The following is a 20,070-nucleotide window of genomic DNA, read 5'->3' as shown; positions in this document are numbered from 1 at the left end:
GAAAGATGTTGCTTAGTCCTTAAGTCGTGTCTGACCCTTTGCGACCCCTTGGACTCCAGCAGACCAGGCCTCCCTATCCTTCACTACTAGAAAGATGTACTGGATATTTAATAATAGATTCAAGACTTGCAGTTCAACAGACAATAGTCAAGATTTGTGGTTTAATGATCGGACGCAACAAACTTAGTGTACCTTAACTGATAGATTTGTCCAGTGGCTTTTGGCCTTACTAAAGTTTATGATCAAAACACTGCTGACATTGAGTTTAAGATATGAATATTTAAATATTATATATTCCTTCCATGCTGAGAAAAAATATTAAGCATTTCTCCACCAATTTCTAAATTCACTGGCTCACTTTGTTTTACCTGAAGCTTATTTCTGATTACAATTAAACACTTTGGAAATGAAAGATGTGATGATCCTTCTATAAAAAAGAAAACTGCATATTCAGTTCAGTTCACTCAGTTGTGTCCGACTCTTAGCGACCCCATAAATCGCAGCACGCCAGGCCTCCCTGTCCATCACCAACTCCCGGAGTTCACTCAAACTCACGTCCATTGAGTCGGTGATGCCATCCAGCCATCTCATCCTCTGTTGTCCCCTTCTCCTCCTGCCCCCAATCCCTCCCAGCATCAGTCTTTTCCAATGAGTCAACTCTTCGCATGAGGTGGCCAAAGTACTGGAGTTTCAGCTTTAGCATCATTCCTTCCAAAGAAATCCCAGGGTTGATCTCCTTCAGAATGGACTGGTTGGACCTCCTTGCAGTCCAAGGGACTCTCAAGAGTCTTCTCCAACACCACAGTTCAAAAGCATCAATTCTTTGGCACTCAGCTTTCTTCACAGTCCAACTCTCACATCCATACATGACCACAGGAAAAACCATAGCCTTGACTAGACGGACCTTTGATGGCAAAGTAATGTCTCTGCTTTTGAATATGCTATCTAGGTTGGTCACAACTTTCCTTCCAAGGAGTAAGCGTCTTTTAATTTCATGGCTGCAGTCACCATCTGCAGCCATTTTGGAGCCCCCCAAAATAAAGTCTGACACTGTTTCCACTGTTTCCCCATCAATTTAAAACACAAGTTGGGTTATTGTACAATGCTCGATTTTTAGAATTTCATAATAAAAATACATCTGACCATTGTTATGGACTGAATTTTTGGTCCCTTCAAACTTATACGTTGAAAACTCAACCACCAATATGCTGGCACTGGGGGTGGGCCATGGGAAGGTAGTTGGGTTTAGATGAGGTGACCAAGATGGGATGCCTCATGAAGGGATTACTGTCCTTATTAGAAGAGAGATGAGAGCTCATTCTCTTTTTCTGTGTCATGTGAGGACATACTAAGGAGGCAGCTGTCTGCAAGCTAGAAGGAGGGCCCTCTCCAGGAACTGAATCTGCCAGCATCTTCATTTTGGACTTCCCAGAATCCAGAGCCATGAGAACTAATATCTGTTGTGTAAGTTGGTCTGTGGAATTTTGTTTTAGCAGCCCAAGTTGAGACAACCACCAATTAATAGAAAAGTACCCTTTTATTGAGAAGTAAGACAAGTGTATTTACAATATTCAACTGTTAGATCATATAATCTGTGAGACTTTTAAAAGCAGCAGTATTCCAGGAATTACAATGTATAAGGGGAAAAGAAAAACATTCCAAATAGGTTTCTGTTACAGAAAATAGATTTGCACAATGCCAGAAACACTTAAGGCTAAGTAGTATTAGACCTTTTCTTCCACCTTTATAGCAATAACTGATGCTTTTTTTTTTTTGTCACAGAAGACTAATTTTGGAAAGGAAGAAACCATATGATGTACAGTGTTTTCTGTCGGAAAACAAGTTATGTTTAAAAATAGTTCTAAGAAACATACAATGCTGCCAAGCAGTCCCAAACTCACATTTGATAAAACAAAACTGCTCCAAGCCTCTCATTCTTATTGGGAGATTATCACATCCTTTATACACTTCTGTCTAATAATGTTTTCTGAACAAGATTGTTGAAAAAGAGATCTCTGCTACAGTGCAAAGAACATTTTGATAGAAATTCATGTCTACAAAGGAGTTAAATAATACAGATGCTCCTTACATTAACAGATACTGTTCTTGCTCTAAAAAAGGTAGACTTATCTAGCCACTGTAAATAATATGGGTCAGTCAAAAATATGTATAACAGAGTCCCACAGGGCAACTTATATAAGTCAGTCCCCCAAGTATGTAGATATTTGACACTCTCCAAGTGAGGATAGTACTTTTTTGAAGAACATTAGACAACACAAGGTTTCTTATCATTCCATGAACTATTGAGGTAGGAGTCTCATTTTATCAATATCATCTATGTTCACAGATTATGTCATAAGTCAAATGCCAGTACCGAAAAGACAGTAATCCACAAGGCTGAACCGTTAAGACTATCTACCAAGTCGTTCTTTCTTTAGATGAGCAAGGATGGGACTTCCCTGTGCATCAAGAGATTTAACTACGAATAACATAGGCAATAATATATCTTGTAGACATGTTTGTAAATAAAAAATCACAAATTTCAATGATTTTATGTATTAAAAAGCTCTGCAACTGTTAAAAAAAATGAGCAAATAGTACAATCATTAATAGTAAAACAAATAATACTATGACTCTTGAAATGGCTTCCTACATCTACAAAAGGGTGCCTCCTTGGAAAACTACTACTGAGGAAACAACCACAGCTTCCTACTTACTGCCTGTCGAGCAGCAACAGTGGAGAAAACAACACATCATTTTTGTAGTGTCACATTTTTCAGAACTATAGCCAGTTTAATTACGGTAAAATAACTTTAGCGTGTGAACTCAGAGATTCTCTCCACGAATTCAAGATGAAGAGAAAGAGTATGAAACACACATTATGCATACTGATTTTTATATTAGGAAAAAGCTGAAAATAAGGGAAAAATTGGCTTCTGTGAACAGCCCTTTAAAAAACAGCTGTAAATTTAACCTTATAACATGTTATATCTTAAAGTAAAAATTACCACTAGTTATTTCAATGTATGAAAAGCAAAATAATAAACCACTGCTAAAATTAAAAAAAAAAATAAAAGGAAAAACTGGATCATGACACGGAAAAATCTCACTTGGGTTGTATCACTTAGTATCTTAAAGAACACACCATTCAGTGAAACAAGCTTTGTAACAGACTCTTTCATGGCTGAGATGGCTTTCTGTTAAATGCTCATGTGTCATGAAAGATACAGATGCTCAGATGAGAGTCCCAAGGAATATCAGGATTTCCAGAGTGTGTTGCTGAAGAAAAAGTGCTGAGTGAGCTGTAACTTAGAAACTGTAAGATAGTAAAGGATGACCTTTGCAACATTCCAACAAAGAATATCTAGGTCGGATTTTCATCTGGTTTTAAAATATTAAGATTCAGAAGAACCATGAAAGTTTTATTTTAACCATATTCTTACCAAAATAAAAAAAAAGGGATTCATACATCAACACTGGGTTTTCCTGGTTTTAATAGATTAAAATGACATAATCCAATCTAACTCATGCATCATTTTCAGAGACACAGTGCAACTGGCAATATTTTTGCCACTGCAGTGGACACTGCTAAGAAGCAAATGCCTATGGATATGCTTGTATCTTGAACATAAGAAGGAAAGAAATAGGGATTACAGTTCTCTATGGATGGCTGTGTTTCACACATTGTGGAAAAATAATAAAAATGGCCTTTAAAAGTTTCAATATGCACGTAACATAGATTTCACCTCCTTCGGTTTGCTTGCTGACCTCTTAGATGACTTGGTTAGAAGCCTGTTTTCATCGCTTCTTTGTTATCTGTTGTTGGTACTTTGTAGGCTATACCTTTTAAACTTCTGTAAAGAACATTACAAGCTATTTCAGGTAATTTAATTTTGTGCTGAATATTCTTCAAAGGATTTTATAAATAATACAATATTTTAAATGAGTCTTCAATTCAGTGGTTGTTATACCATATTGTTGCTTTCTCCGACTTTATCTACAAACTGCAAGGAGAAGAAAAACAGATAGTTAAAAGAAAGCCTAGAGCACTTAAAAATATCACATCAACTCTTTAAATGTTGATTAAAAAAACCCAGCTTTGTAAGATTTGTGGAAATTTAAGGTATGACTGACAATGATTAATCCAGTACTACTCACCATCTTCTGACACATAAATGTATATAAAAAATTTTTTTTCTACGAGTTTTTGCATGACATGTTATACATATGACTTTAAAAGTGCAACACAAGAAATGCAACACAATGAATTAAAAAAACTGGATAAAATGAAGTTAACGCTTCTAGCTTAACAAAAGAAAAATTAAAAAAAAAAAAAAAAGCTGAAATGTCAGCCATTCATGCATTAATTAACCCAATAATATTATTTCAACTGACCATTATTGTGGATCTCTTCTGGGCCTATGTAGTCTTTGAACAAACAGATTTAGCTCCATTAAGTTCAATAATTAACAACAGCTATTGACTAAAAATACTTTAAATGTGTATTTTGGACTTCAGACTGAAAGTGGCAATGACATTAAAGAGACTTAATGATGCAAGCATAAATCGATATTACAGAACATAAGTTTTAACACATATTAATGTAAGTGGTTATTTACTTGATTACTCCACCCCAAATATAAAGCAACTGGGCTTTCTTCAGCATTCCAGATGGTCATGCAAACAGATGTTGAAACAAAGTAATTAGTGAAGATATTAAGTTACATAACCCAAGGGGCTATAATACTATCAAAACGTAGGAATCATTTAACCTTCTTTTATGTCACTATTCATACTTTTACTTAATAATAATAAAATAATATTAAGAAATGCTTATTTTATTTTAATGAAGCAATAGTAAGTAGAAAACAAAATTTATAGCACTGAATGTTCATTTATGCAAATACTGAAGAATCCTTAAATTAGGGACATGATTAATAAGTACAACTCTATATAACTAGAAGTTTTAGTACATTCAAAAGACATTCTAAGTATAAATAACACTGACTACTGTATGAGTTTGGGGATTAATGCAAATGAAATCAGGATATACCCCTATAAGCCTAGGTCCCAACATTTTATATTATTGCAAATAAGTGACTGGCACTCATGGATTCATTAGAATTTTATGACATATTTAGGTGGAGAGAAAGTACATTTTCTCTCCAAAGGTAACTTCAAATATCTAGGTTATGTGAGCTGTAAGATTCTGACTCTAGAATTGAAATGAGATCAGGCTTACAGTGGTACCTAGTGGGAAAGCCATCCTTTAGCTCTTTGAGAATTCAATACATGCTATGGAGTCTCTCTAGAAGCAACTATGCAAATCTGCAAACATCTGTGAGAAGCTGATGGCCTGCCCCGGAGATACAGATTTGACAAGACTGTTCTAACTGTGGACAGAGCTGGGAACAGAATTTTATCATCTGACTCTCAGTATCACAATGCTTTATTTAATTGTTTCAACACACTCCATTTGGTGATACAGTCTAAGAGAGAACATATTTGTAAGAAATAATGGAGTTCTTTTATATTATTGCTTCTAAAATTAGAGCTCTTATAAAAGTTAATTGAAAGGTGCTTTGAACTCTCAAAGAGAAAGGTAGCATAGCAATCCAAGTCACATGAACAAAGGAAAACAACACTAAATGCAGATACAGTGAAACCAAATCTCAGGTTTTATAGGGTTAACAATGATTATTTTCTGTTATTCCTTGTAACCACAATTTATGTGATGCAACTGTTTATATCATCATAAAAACATATCAATCATGGTATCTATTTATTCCTCAAATTTCTAAAAAGAGCATCAGAGAACAATTATTTATCTTTAAAATTTTTATTTTATTTAAACAATTTAAAAATTGTAGTTGATTTACAACATTGTGTTAATTCCTGCTGTAAAGCAAAGTGATTCAGTTATACATATATATACGTATATTCTTTTCTGTTATGATTTATCACAGGATGCTGAATATAGTTCTCTGTGCTATACAGCAGGATCTTGTTTATCCATTCTAAATATAATAGTTTGCATCTGCTCACCCCAAACTCCCAAACCATTCTTTCTCCCAGAGAGCACTTATTTTAATGGTTCAAAAAAATATGTTGCTAAATATAGGATTACTTACCGATCTAATTCCAGGTAAGTTCAAGAGTGATCCAAGGACTGGCACTCTTCTAATAAAGCCAACAACCACAGGAAAGAAGCCCCTGGGGGAGGGGGAAAAAGGTCTTAGAACGAATAGATTCTCTATCACCAAAATCAACTGTTAACCACATAAAAAGAAATTTTGTTAAAATTTTGAACTTTTAAGCAACTTCAAAATTCAGTTACCATTTCTTCCCTCTCCCTGGGTGTGATCCCTTCTTCAGTTGTGCCCTGTAACATTCTGCATAAACATCTATAACCACATTACTACTATATCCCACCAGTTCCTTTACAGTCTATTTCATGTATCAGAAATGAGAGATTCCTTAAAGCAGATTTGGCACTTAGTTTTTATGTTTCCTGTGGGCAATAGGGTGCTTGGAGGATAGAAGACAAATGATATACCTTTCTTGAATAAATAATTTAATCAACCTTACTTAAAAGTGTTTTCTCACACTGCATACTATTATTTACTTGGTAAGTGGCATTCAGAAAATATTAAATGATCAAAACCTCCCATAATGTATTTGGTCCAAAATTTTTTAACATCTGCACCCACTAAAGAAAGCATTATCAAGTGGCAATACCTGTGCAGTATCAGGTTCTACATGTTAAAACGCTGGATTGATCTATCACTGGTTGGTTGATGAAAATAGCAAACAGAGACAGAGTGCCTTAAGATGCCACCAAAGTAAATTTTATAACACTGAAAATGTTTTCCAGGTTAATTTATACCCTGACACAAGCAATCATCTGCACTTGATAAACACATCTGGGTTTCTGTAATAACTATCTGACATAACGGTTTACTGAAAGAATAAAATAGTTGAGTTACCTGAACAAGAGAAAGAATCCATAAATTTCAAAGATCATGCCTATCAAAGGCCAACCAATCAGGACCACAAACACACCACCCAGGAAAAATCCTGTAGCTTTCATTTTATGTTTTTGGAAGAAGAATCTGAATGTTCTTTCTAAACCAATTACAAAAGCCAAGCCAGCCACAAATAAAACCTGCAAGAGAAGGAAAATGCAACATAGCTAAGCAGTTAAATCCGTTGTATACACTTGAAAAGGAAGGTCAAAGATAAATATGATAAATGTTTAAGACATGTGTCTTTCAATGTGGCCAGCTGGCCAGAGAAGGCCACCAAGGCACACAAGAGGTAGAACCATGTTAAAGTGGTGGTTACATCCCACTCTGTGCAGCCCTCTTCTGTTGTGATCTGATGAAGAAAAGGGAAGTAAAGACATATGAGGCATTACCCATGGGTATCTGCGCCTGCAGTGGTTTCCCCAGGTTTAGCCAGATGGCGACAGCTTTGTCAATTTACAAGATGAACCGGAAGGCGAAAGAGAGTAGGTGCCTGTAAAATATCAACTGAAGGGACTCCCGGTTCTGAAAACTTTTATCAGGACCGATAGGAGATCCTACAGATGGGAGAAACCCTGACATGGCCCATTTGGTAGTAGAGGAAATCACACAAACCCAGGAGGAAGATCCTAGTGTTATTAATTCCAGAAGTCTGGGAGCAGCTGATATGAAATACAGCTGTGCCTTCTCAAAATATATTGTGTATGTTTTCAGACAATGGACAAGAGATGGTGGTCAACTAAAAACTTGTTTTCTTCCAGGTTTTATTCCCAAATACTTGCCTTTCTTCATTACTGTACTTTAGTGAAAAATATTTCACACAAATATTTATTAAGCCTAATGTTTAAGTTTCACATTCTGAGATGCCAATGCTGTTGATGTTATTGTTTATTAAAACATTAATTCTGAACAATTTTGTTATCCTTTATATTTTCCAACATCCAATTAAAAGTCCAATGTTAATATACACTTTGAAACTATTCCATCCTTGATGACTTTAGTGCCTTCTTAGGAGGATTACTGGGCTTCCCTGGGGGCTCAGACGGTAAATCCCTGGGTTGGGAAGATCCCCTGGAGGAGGGCATGGCAACCAACTCCAGTATTCTTGCCTGGAGAATTCCATGGACAGAGGACCCTGGCTACAGTCCTAAGAGGGGGCACTAAGAGTCGGACATGACTGAGCAACTAACATGTTTTTAGAGAGGGTTACTAATTTCTAGGGCTCTTGCACAGCCTTCACCATAGATAAGAGAGTACACATTCCAAATAAACAACATACACACCTTTCTTGGCAAGCCAATTATTAGTAGAGGTACATATTTTAAAGGTTGAAGTGGTTTTAAAAAACTCTTCATCTTATGCTATTGAAGTAAATGTTAAATCTCAGATATTTCAAGTCAAAACAACACTAACAAATTTACCAAGACGTGGGGCTATGAAATCATCTACTTTGAACTACTCAGAGGTAGTCTTGATTTTACTCTATTGTAAATCACATATCAAAATATTTAACCAAGCAGTTACGGGATCAGAAAACCTCATTAAGTGTTTACCTTTTATTTAAACAGTAAGCTTGCAAGTTTCATCCCTGATGGAAACAGAAAATGTAACAGGAATCTTCATATGAGTAACAGTGAATTATCTTCCCCTGGTTTTACAGCTGGCAATAATTCATTTATATTAACTTAAAATTTCATTATGAATGTAGTTAAAATATATGTTGAAACACTCACATTTCCAATAGCCAGTAGTGCTTTGTCAAAAAAGAGGATCATTCCAAAGAATAGGAAGAACACTCCAAATCCTGTTAATCCCATTCCAATTTCTGCAACATAAGTCATACAGTTAAGGGTAGAGCAAAAGTAAAGTTACATTCAGATCCCTGTAAACTAGGAAAAAAATTTCAGTTTTTCTTTTGACTGATAAGGAAACATGGTTCCCAACACTGCAGGTTAACTTATGATGACATTCTTTATGAACTATAACAAATTAAATTAACATCAACAAATTACTCTCAAATTTAAAATGAGTTAAGAATTTCTGCTCCTTAAATCAAACAGAGGACTTCTCACAAACATACCCATAATAGAGAAAGATGAATCAGGATTCTAAACCTCTGGTTATGTATTTTTTTTCCTCCCAAGAAACCTTCTGGCTTCAGACATAAGTATATGGGTTTACTGTTACTCTTTGTCCCCTCTTCTCTTTTTATGTTCCAGGACTAGTATTTATATGCACAAGACCTGCAGTTTCTTCTTAAAATGCTGAACCTACCAGAAATGCTACAGGACGTCAGTACAACAACTTCACTCTATTATGCACTGCTTCTCACAATGGCAACACGAGAAATTCTGAGAATCAAGTAGCTGTCTCCTCTAAAAGTTAATATTCAGAAGGTGAGGCATCACTTTGACCTCCTGATGGTTTGTCATGCATTTATCTACTATAAGTCTCTCTCAACTATGCACCTATTCACACATTTAGTCTCAGTCCTAAAACCATCTCTCCAACACTGTTTTACCTAATATTAACATTCTGGGTCTTTACTTCTTCACTCAGAAACAAAAAATTGTTGATCAACTCCTAGATGTTGGCAACTGTTCTAGGTACTGAGTATAGAGTAGTGGAAAATATAAGCTTTTAAGGCTCTATTTACTCTTTATATAAAACTAAAAATTGTACTGCCTTTACATTCCCTAGACTTATCTGTACTTCTGAAGAGTCTTAACTTTCTATGGCTACAGTTGCACTAGTCTGTTAATGTTACAAAGCACAATCCATGAAGTTACTTCCTTGCTCATTTTAGTACTGCTTGCAGGAAAACAGTCACCAATCCTTACTTTACCTAGCAGCACTACCTGCAGAAAATAATGGATCCGAACTGAAACTGCCATGTTTGGGGAAATAAAATTTTAAATACACAGTAGTGGTTTCTGATCTGTTACCTCAGCTCCAGAAAGCTAAAATCTAAGTCACAGCTCCTTAAAAATTTAAGCCATGTAAAATGTTCCAATGAGTTGAAAATTTACATGTGTCTTCTTCAACATCCTTCACTTCAATTTACAGTTAATGATTGCGTCCCATTCCAGCTACCTTTTTCTCTGAGAGTTAGACTAAAAGAATTCAGGTTCAGTTCAGTTCAGTCACTCAGTTGTGTCTGACTCTTTGTGACCTCGAGGACTGCAGCATACCAGGCTTCCCTGTCCACCACCAACTCCCGGAGCTTACTCAAACTCATGTTCATTGAGTCGGTGATGCCATCCAACTATCTCATCCTCTGTTGTCCCCGTTTTCCTCCAGCCTTCAATCTTTCCCAGCATCAGGGTCTTTTCGAATGAGCTGGCTCTTAGTATCAGGTGGCCAAAGTACTGAAGCTTCAGCATCAGTCCTTTCAATGAATATTCAGGACTGATTTCCTTTAGGATTGACTGGTTTGATCTGCTTACAGTCCAAGGAACTCTCAAGACTCTTCTCTAACACCACATTTGGAAAGCATCAATTTTTCAGTGCTGCTCAGTTTTCTTTATGGTCCAACTCTCACACCCATACATGACTACTGGAAAAATCACAGCTTTGACTATATGGATCTTTGTCAGCAAAGTACCTGTCCATAAATACATTGGAAAGTGTACACCACGGACATAAACTCTCATGAAAGTTGGAGGCTGATACTTTCATGCTTAAATGCTTCAGGAGAATTTACCAAAACAACTATTCAGATGTCAGGCATAATTTCTGAGAGAAAAATATGGACAAATGAGCAAGTAACATTCCATTAAGTAACTATTTAGTAGTTAAGATTTAATCACTGGCAGCTGGGTTACTTAAATACAACCCATTTCTATTTTTTCACAAGTTGTCCTAATGATAACAGAGACATGTCAAGATGTTTGTTCTTCAGAAAGGAAATTATATGGTAATAAACATACTATATACTGAGAATTTACCATGAATTGGCCATTATGAAGTGCTTCACATCTCTTACAGAACTTAATTCTCCCAGTAATATTGCAAGGTAGGTATCATTATATCATCTTAGAGATGGAGGAAACTGAGGTTTAGAGACTGACTTCATTTGCCCAAAGTCACACATCTGGATAAGCATTTGAACTCAGGTCTATTCGAATCCAAAGTCCCTGTGCTTAACCATCAAGCCATACTGCTTCCCAAAGGATCCCCCTCCCCAGAGTTAAACACATCAGATTAAATGAAACTCAAAGGTATTGGGATATGCTGAACTTCTGGGAGAAGCATCTTTAGGCGATTCAAGTTTAATATAATCAGCTTGTTACTCACATAATGTCAGTTATGTTATTAAAAACTGCAATGAAAAAGAAAGACAATGTATACGGTTTTATATTCAATGAATGAACGTGACATTGCTCAGTTGTGTCTGACTCTTTGTGACCCCATGGATCGTAGCCTACCAGGCTCCTCCATCCATGGGATTTTCCAGGCAAGAGTACTGGAGTGGGCTGCCATTTCCTTCTCCAGGGGATCTTCCCAACCCTGGGATCAATCCTGCATTGCAGACAGACGCTTTACTGTTTGAGCCATGAGATGTCTACACAAATGTCCTAATTCCTTTGGCAAAACTGGGGGGTTAAAAAGTATTACTGGCTTCATGTTTCATGTGGGCAACTTAAGGACTCAGATTAGTAACTCATCCTTGATCATAGAATCGGCAAATATGGGTGTGTGTGGAGGGGGACGGGTGCTAGGTGGGAGGGGAGTGTGTGGGGTTTGGCTAGAATTCAAATCTAGTCTTGAGGTTCCACAGCTTATAACTATAACACGGGAACCGAAACATTCCGCTGCTTTACCCAGTACAGTCCAGCAAGAGAGGGTTGCCGCTAACATTTTTGCTGAAACACTAGCAGATTATTGCCACATAGTCCCTAATTTGAATGTGTCAAAAGTCTCAGACTGGCCTCGCTGTTCAGCATGAACAGCACGTTTATTTTACTGGGTACAATTCTGATGGTGAGAGGGCAGCTCCAAATAGTGCTTTAATAACCAGAGGGCTTGTGAATACATAGGCTTAGGGAAGAACTGGAGGGGAGAAAATGGAACAGTGAGGCCAGATTGAGCCTTTTGACCCATTCACATCAGTGACTATTTGGCAATAACCTGCTAGTGTTTTGGCAAAAATGTTAGAGGCAACCCTCTCTTGCTGGACTGCACTGGGTAAAGCAGTGGAATGTTTCGGTTCCCAAGTTATAAACTGTGGAGCCTCAAGACTAGATTTGAATTCTAGCCAACCCCCACACCACTCCCCTCCCGCCCAACACCCGTCCCCCTCCACACACACACACATCTGCCATTTCTGTGATTAAGGATGAGTTACTAATCTGAGTCTTAAGTTGCCCACATGGCATGGGAATACCAGACCACCTGACCTGCCTCCTGAGAAATCTGTATGCAGGTCAAGAAGCAACAGTTAGAACTGGACAGGGAAAAACAGACTGGTTCCAAATCAGGAAAGGAGTATGTCAAGGCTGTATATTGTCACCCTGCTTATTTAACTTATATGCAGAGTACATCATGAGAAACGCTGGGCTGGATAAAGCACAAGCTGGAATCAAGATTGCCGGAAGAAATATCAATAACCTCAGATATGCAGATGACACCACCCTTATGGCAGAAAGTGAAGAGGAACTAAAAACCCTGTTGATGAAAGTGAAAGGGGAGAGTGAAAATGTTGGCTTAAAGCTCAACATTCAGAGAACGAAGATCATGGCATCCGCTCCCATCACTTCATGGCAAATAGATGGGGAAACAAGGGAAATAGTTACAGACTTTATTTTCTTGGGCTCCAAAATCACTGCAGATGGTGAATGCAGCCATGAAATTAAAAGACGCTTGCTCCTTGGAAGAAAAGTAATGACCCAACTAGACAGCATATTAAAAAGCAGAGATATTACTTTGCCAACAAAGGTCCATCTAGTTAAAGGTATGATTTTTCCAGTAGTCATGTATGGATGTGAGAGTTGGACTAAAGAAAGCTGAGTGCTAAAGAACTGATGCTTTTGAACTGTGGTGCCGGAGAAGACTCTCTAGAGTCCCTTGGACAGCAAGGAGATCCAACCAGTCAATCCTAAAGGAAATCAGTTGAATATTCATTGGAAGGACTGATGCTGAAGCTGAAACTCCAATCCTTTGGCCATATGATGAGAAGAACTGATTCATCTGAAAAGACCCTGATGCTGGTAAAGATTGAATGCAGGAGGAGAAGGGGACAACAGAGGATGAGACAGTTGGATGGCATCACTGACTCAATGGACATGAGTTTGAGTAAGCTCTCGGAGCTGGTGATGGACAGGGAAGCCTGGAGTGCTGCAGTCCAAGGGGTCGCAAAGAGTCAGACACGACTCAGCGACTGAACTGACTGAAAATAAACGTATTTTCTTGTGCATTATTAAAATTTCATTCTTCTTGCTCATGTGCATGCGTGCACGTGCACATGCACACAGGCATGTGTATTTTTAAAGCACAATCTAATTTTAAAAATCTAATAAAACTAATTTATCTAAAATCAAAAGCTTATTGTAGAAATTTGATAAGGAGAGATATTCTTACTCCATGACAATCACCTTAGGACTTTTGATTTCTTATTTAAGACATTTCAAGGCAGCACTGTCTATATCCTTTCAAAAAGAGAAAATGTTATAATAAAGAACTCAATTCAACAACACGGTAGAATTTAGGCAATGTGACATAATGAAGTAAAGTTTTAGAGGTAGCATGGCAACTGCCCCACTCCAGCCTCCTCAATAAATTTTGTGGGTTTTTTGGGGGGGCGGGGTACTGGAGGGGATTATAGAATTCCCTTTAAAAGTCATGAATTGCTTTTTTACTATGACCAGTACTTGATCACTCTCTCCCAGAATCGGGATCCCAGAATAATCTTGGTAAGTCACTTGAATGATGGCCAATTCCTACAGTTGAACACACACACAAACACCAGCTGAAATCCAAAGAGCTTTTGGTCCACTAATCATTTTGTATTCTTATCCATTATCTATTTAAAACATTCAGCAAATGAGCAGCAAAACGTTTAATTTCCTCCTCTTCATCACTGTAATGAAGTGAGGAGAATGCTGCCTATTCTGCCCATATTCCAACCCAACCCCCTCATTCTGGTTTTTGAAAGGATGTAAATTAGCACTTGTCCCCGTAAGACTTCAATGGAAGAGAATCTATATGCACAGGGTTAAGTAAATAATATATATATGTAACAATCACAGACTCAGACAGGAGTATTAACAGATAGGAAAACTACGTAGAGACCAAGAACTTCCTCTGAGTAATTAGTAGTACTATTAGAAATAAATTCTAGCAGTTTATGTATAGTATTCTGCTAAATTCTGGGTTTCAGTCAAGAGGACCAAAAATAGGCTCTGAATATTCTACCCAATCAATCTCCCAAAAAATCAATGCACAATTCTAAATAATAAATATCTACTGTTGAAACTATTTTGCGCTATGGGAAAATTTCATCCCTCTAAGATAGATTTCAAATAAACTTTACATCAAGTCTTCTTAGATGCTAGCAGGGTACAGTGAAAAGAACAAAGATTTTTGAGCCTGAAGACCTGGGATCAAGTCTTGTTTCTCTTGCTTTCCTCATGATTATACACTGGATTTCTTTTGAGCCTTCTTTAATTTATACAAGAGATATATTCTTTGCTTTACAAGGCTCTTAGAACTAAAGAAAACATTTTACATCAAAGCACATGGTAAACTGATATGAGATGCTTTTATGTAATAGGTAGTTTTATTATAACACTAAACAAACAAACAAAAAAACCACCCCAAACATAAAAACCTACAAACAGAAAAGGACTCTATATTTTCTCTGATCAGAACAGATACACCAAAATGGGCACTCAAGGTGCAGACGCAGCTCAATCTGAGGAAGGGAGGGACCCTTCCTGGGGTGGCAGTGTGTGCAGGAGTTATAAGCAGCTTGGTGAATGAAGTTCAACTTAGTCAAGACTTGAATCCAAACCTTACGACTTGACTTTAAAATAAGCCCTTTTAAAAGGAAGTTCTATTTTTTACTTCAACAGACTGTTAAATTCTTAAAAATCTTTAAAATTCAAGTAAGTTATACAGAATTTTTAAAAAAGGCATGGCAGATAAAATCAAGTGAGATTAAAAAGACTATCACTACCATCAAAAAACAGGAAGCACAGGGCTGGCAGATATGTAAATACAAAATTATTAACACTGACAAAAAGGGGTGTAGAAACTACCCCTTTTATATTTCATATTGAAAGGGAAATTTTATATTGAAAGACAACAGACAGCAATATGAATCTTAGAGATAAGATAGGCTGGAGAACTCTGTGGCAGACAGAAAGATGTTAAAATAATAAAACATACCACAAAGCACAACATACAATATTAACGAAAGAAGTCGTTTAACTGAACACAAAGTTTACGATTGGGAAGACAGCAGCCGGTAGAAAAGTGAAGTTATTTCAAGGGACGTTTAAAAGGTTGCTTCCAGTGGTGGCAAAAAGCAAATACTCAAAATATTTAAGCGTAAGCACATTTCCAAAAACAGCCTATCATGGATGACATTTAAAACACGGCCTCCAAACAACCAGCAGTAACTTGTAGAGGACCCCAAGTATGTCAAGTGCAAAAATATCCCCAAGAGTGGGCCGCTGGCATTGCGCGTCAAACTTTCTCTCGCGGCCGCCCGCAGGAACAAAGCGCCCATCTTCCTGAGAGTGAGAGCGGCGCGACCCCTGCGCGCTCGGCGAAAGCTCCCCCTCCCCAGCTTGGGCGTCTCCCCAGACCCCACTGAGTCTCCCCTCCCGCCAGGTCCGCAGCCGCAAGTTCAGCACCCGGCTCCTCCAGGGTCCCGCAGTCCTAGCTGAGTATTGCAGGCCACCGCCCCCATCGCGGAGCTTCATTCATTGACCCGAGCAGGCGGAGGGGAAGGCGGGCGAGACCCAGACCGGGGAAGGTGTGTGCGGGGCTTGAGGCGGGGCCTCGGGGCAGATACTTACTCTGTGTGTCCGTTAACGAAATCATGGCTGCAGAAGTGAGGCAGGCGGCAATAGCACCTCCGAGCGCCCTGGGTGTGGAGCGAAGTGGAGAGAATGAAGCCGGGAAGCAGCCCAGGCAAGAGCCGCCACGTCTTCCGGAAACACGCAGCCGCTCCCACCCTAGGTTCAAACCCGCTTCCTATTGGCTACACGTGCTCCCAACATCAACCAATAATCTCTGGTCTTGTTCAGTGACGCAAATGGTGACCACACCCCTTGACCAATAAGAGAAGGGTAGTACCTGCAATTGGTTGAAAGGACCCACCCGGAAGGGTGAATGCCCTCGGCTGGAAAGAAAGGAAAGCCTGGTGGCGGGAAGTTTTTATTGGAGTGCCGCTGAAAGGGTAAGTAGTAGACAGCGGGGGTCTTGGGGTCGGAGATCGAGGAGGGGGAATGTTTTTCTTAACTTCACCGGGGAGAGGTTCTGGGGTAACCCCTGTTACCTCTTTGAAAGAGCTAACATTCCTTTTCCTGGCCTATGGGGAAGGCCGGTTCACTTCCTTCCACCAATGCGTTGGTGAGGGAGAAGCAGGGGCCCTCGCCCCTCTAATGGAACTCTCCGTTATCGCCCAGTTCTAGTGGAACTCGAGTCTTTAGGGGCACGTTCCACTGCGGTCGGTCTCTTTATCACCAGCTTTTTCCAGGCAGGAGACTCGGTCACCAAAGCCTTTTATTTGCAACCACTGTTTATTGGGAAAAGCCAGAGGGGACGCCTAAGCGTGACGGAGGGTTTTATTAAATTGCTGTTGCGTGTGTGTGTGTTGCATCTAAACCGAGGTGGCAGGTGTGTGTGTGTGTGTTGCATCTAAACCGAGGTGGCAGGAGTGTGTGTGTTGCATCTAAACCGAGGTGGCAGAGAGAGGGGTGTGTGTGTGTGTGGGTGTGGGTGTGTTGCATCTAAACCGAGGTGGCGGAGAGAGAGGTGTGTGTGTGTGTGTGTGTGTGTGTGTGTGTGTGTTGCATCTAAACTGAGGTGGCGGAGAGAGGGGTGTGTGTGTGTGTGTGTGTGTGTGTGTTGCATCTAAACTGAGGTGGCGGAGAGAGGGGTGTGTGTGTGTGTGTGTGTGTGTATGTGTGTGATTTAGCCTCTGGTACTTGGTGTCAAGTCCCTGATGCCGGGAAAGATTGAGGGCAGTAGAAGAGGGCTTCAGAGGATGAGATGACTGGACGGCATCACCGATGAACTTGGGCAAATGGTGAGGGACAAGGAAGCCTGGCGTGCTGCAGTCCATAGGATTGCAAAGAGTCAGATATGACTGGGCGACTGAACAACAGCATCACTTGATGTCAAGCATGCATGACTGACATGAGACCTTGTAAAGTATTTCCTGAGGATGCTACCAAAAGTTCAGATATAGCAGAAGTAAAAACACTGAATCACGAAAGTGATAATTAGTAAAAGTTCATTGTATATATACCAAAAAGACAGTTTGCCAACCAAGAGATCTCAAATTGAAACATGGAATTAGGCTCAGGGCTATATAAAGCAGGTTGTTTAGTAAGAGGGCATTGACTGTTTATTCTTCACACTGATTGGTTGTATTCACATTTTCTTAAAAGATATAGAATTGGATAGTGGTTACCTCACAGCAAACTTGGGAAACAGTGGGAGTTTTGCTTCTGATTTCCAGAGGCAGAAAGGTGAAGTGCCCCAGGTCAAGTTAGTCTTTCAAAATAAGCTAAATTAAGCTTTGTTTGTATGGCTATGTTGGTTTTGTCTGCCCAGGGAATTTTCAAGGCTGATCTCCCTTTGTTTTGGATTTTAAACAGTGTTTAGATATACTTCTGACAGACCTGCTATACATAGCTCATTAATTTTTGAACATATTTTACATTCAGCTAGCTTTTGCTATTAAATCACATCATCTGGGGAAGGAGTTTATAAGCAGTTTTTTTAAAATGGTATAATCAAAGGAGTTGTTTAAAATAGTGGGGGGAAATGATTGTAGAGTTGTAGATTACATTCTTTCATAAAGTGGAGAAAGCTTCTGCTTTCAATCTCAGCAAACCTGTGTGCCTGGATGCTAAGTCCCTTCAGTTGTGTCCAACTCTTTGTGACCTATGGACCATAGCCCATCAGGCTCCTCTGTGCATGAGGATTCTCCAGGCAAGAGTACTGGAGTGGGTTGCCATGCCCTCCTCCTGGGGATCTTCCCGACCCAGGGATTGAATCTGTGTCTCTTACATCTCTGTACTGGCACTAGTGCCACCCTGAGCCTTCCCTATATGCAAGGCATTTTACTAGGTTACGTGGATACAGAGGTGAAGAGACTCAATCTCTACCCTGCTGGAGAATCTTACAATCCAGGTGAACGAAGGAGAAGGTGAAGTCGCTCAGTCGTGTCTGACTCTTTGTGATCCCGTGGACTGTAGCCTACCAGGCTTCTCCATCCATGGGATTCTCCAGGCAAGAATACTGGAGTGGGTTACCATTTCCTTCTCCAGGGGATCTTCCCGACCCAGGGATCAAACCCAGGCCTCCCGCATTGGAGGCAGATGCTTTAACCTCTGAGCCACCAGGGAAGCCCTACAGTCCAGAGAAGGAGAATTATATTTCCATGAAATGGTGAAGGCATGTTCATATAGATATAGAATTAGAAGTCCTTGGTTTACTCCTTTACTTAAATATCTTTTAGTGTTGTGACTCTTTCAAGCTTCTTAGCAAGTCACAGAAGACCCTACCTATTTTTCCAGCCTAGTGGTGGCTTCAGAATTCTACATGACGCAGGGCATAGGGTTAGCAATTTGAGTAAGGGCAGGGTGATGCTGAAGCTACCTTCAGAGAACATTGACTTAGTTTCAGAAAATGTTGGTTGTCCATATCAGAGTTGGAAAAGGTGTTCTTGGAGATTATGGATAAACTAAATAAAGTTCCTACCCTCCAGACTCACCTCCTTTCACTTGCTTGTGTGTACTCTTAAGTTTTAGCCATTCAGAAATATTTCTTAATACAAACCAGGTTTTTCCCCATTTCTGAACTCTTTGTGTTCTCTCCATCTGAAATCTCATCCTTCCATGGAATACCAATTCCTCTTTTAAAATTGAGCCTCAATTGTAACCCTGTAGAGCAAATATTCCGTAAAATGTTAAATGAATAATTTGAGTAGTTTGTTAATGGGTTTTGCTTCATCTGGGATATTTGAATCTATCCAACTTGCTATTTGCAAAATAGGTTCCACCATCCCAGTTTTACAGATAGGGAAAGTGGGTGAGAGGAACAGATTGTTTTAAGTTTGCTAAAATCACACAATAATGTAATGGTAAAGCTGTTTTACCTCTACGCTTTGCTCTTTTTTTGCAACTTCACTTAGTATTTGCTGGGTGTTTGTTAAATGTTTTTGGTGTCATACTTGTTGTTATATTTGTGTGACTTTGGTTACTTCTCTGAAATCTAGAGAATTCTCCATAAAAAGTAGAATGGGAAGAACCATGTGGTATTGTTGAAAGGTTACTGCAGTGTATAATTTACTTTCTAACATTTTTTGTGCTCAGTAGTGACAGATTATCATGGAGCATTATCAACAGTACTTTTTAAAAAAAAAGTTGCTCTGATTTTTCTTTCACTTTTAGGGAGAAATTTGGCTTTCCAGTTCGACTTTAGAATGGCATCCATTTCAGGTGAGTGGAGATTATTCCATTTTGTGGTTCATTCCGTTCTCTTTCTAACTGCGTGTTTTTCTCTGTCCCTTGCCCTCAGTTTTACTGTGAGTCTTAAACTACTTTTAAAAAAAGTTTTAGTAGGAATAAATAAAAATAAATTTAGAAAATATTTGTCTTAACAATTCTGATTATAGATTTTTTTTCCAGATTTCTTCTTATTGTTGTGAAATATGTTTAGACTTATCATTTTAGCTACTTTTAAGCAGACGATCAAGAGCATTGCAGGCATAGCATTATGTGCATCATCCATCTCCAGAACTTTTCATCACTCCCCACGGAATGCCAAGCGTAGGTGCCTGGAAAAAGTAAAAATGGATGTCTTT

At 38.9% G+C, this 20,070-nt stretch overlaps 2 protein-coding genes across 2 annotated transcripts in view; one reads left to right on the top strand and one right to left on the bottom strand.

Annotated features, from left to right (window-relative positions):
- Nucleotides 1–1,518: 1,518 nt before the first annotated feature.
- GOLT1B (golgi transport 1B) lies at nt 1,519–16,225 on the bottom strand. The gene is made up of 5 exons (XM_040235311.1): nt 16,049–16,225; nt 8,759–8,850; nt 6,987–7,165; nt 6,132–6,213; nt 1,519–4,004 (listed from the first exon to the last, which is right to left on the bottom strand). The coding sequence occupies exons 1-5, from the start codon at nt 16,071–16,073 to the stop codon at nt 3,966–3,968; spliced, it is 417 nt and encodes a 138-aa protein (XP_040091245.1). The 5' UTR covers nt 16,074–16,225; the 3' UTR covers nt 1,519–3,965.
- An 81-nt stretch (nt 16,226–16,306) lies between these two features.
- The window catches only part of RECQL (RecQ like helicase), a 35,848-nt gene continuing 32,084 nt past the window's right edge, over nt 16,307–20,070 (top strand). The window contains exons 1-2 of the mRNA XM_040235306.1: nt 16,307–16,431; nt 19,658–19,705. Of these exons, the coding sequence (XP_040091240.1) occupies nt 19,690–19,705 (16 nt within the window). The 5' untranslated portion in view covers nt 16,307–16,431; nt 19,658–19,689. The remainder of the gene's footprint in view (nt 16,432–19,657; nt 19,706–20,070) is intronic.

This window comes from Oryx dammah, unplaced genomic scaffold, assembly GCF_014754425.2.
Source record: "Oryx dammah isolate SB20612 unplaced genomic scaffold, SCBI_Odam_1.1 HiC_scaffold_29, whole genome shotgun sequence".
In the NCBI taxonomy this organism is placed as follows: domain Eukaryota; kingdom Metazoa; phylum Chordata; class Mammalia; order Artiodactyla; family Bovidae; genus Oryx; species Oryx dammah.
Note: the sequence above shows the minus strand (reverse complement) of the source record. Positions and strands in the feature narration are given on the sequence as shown.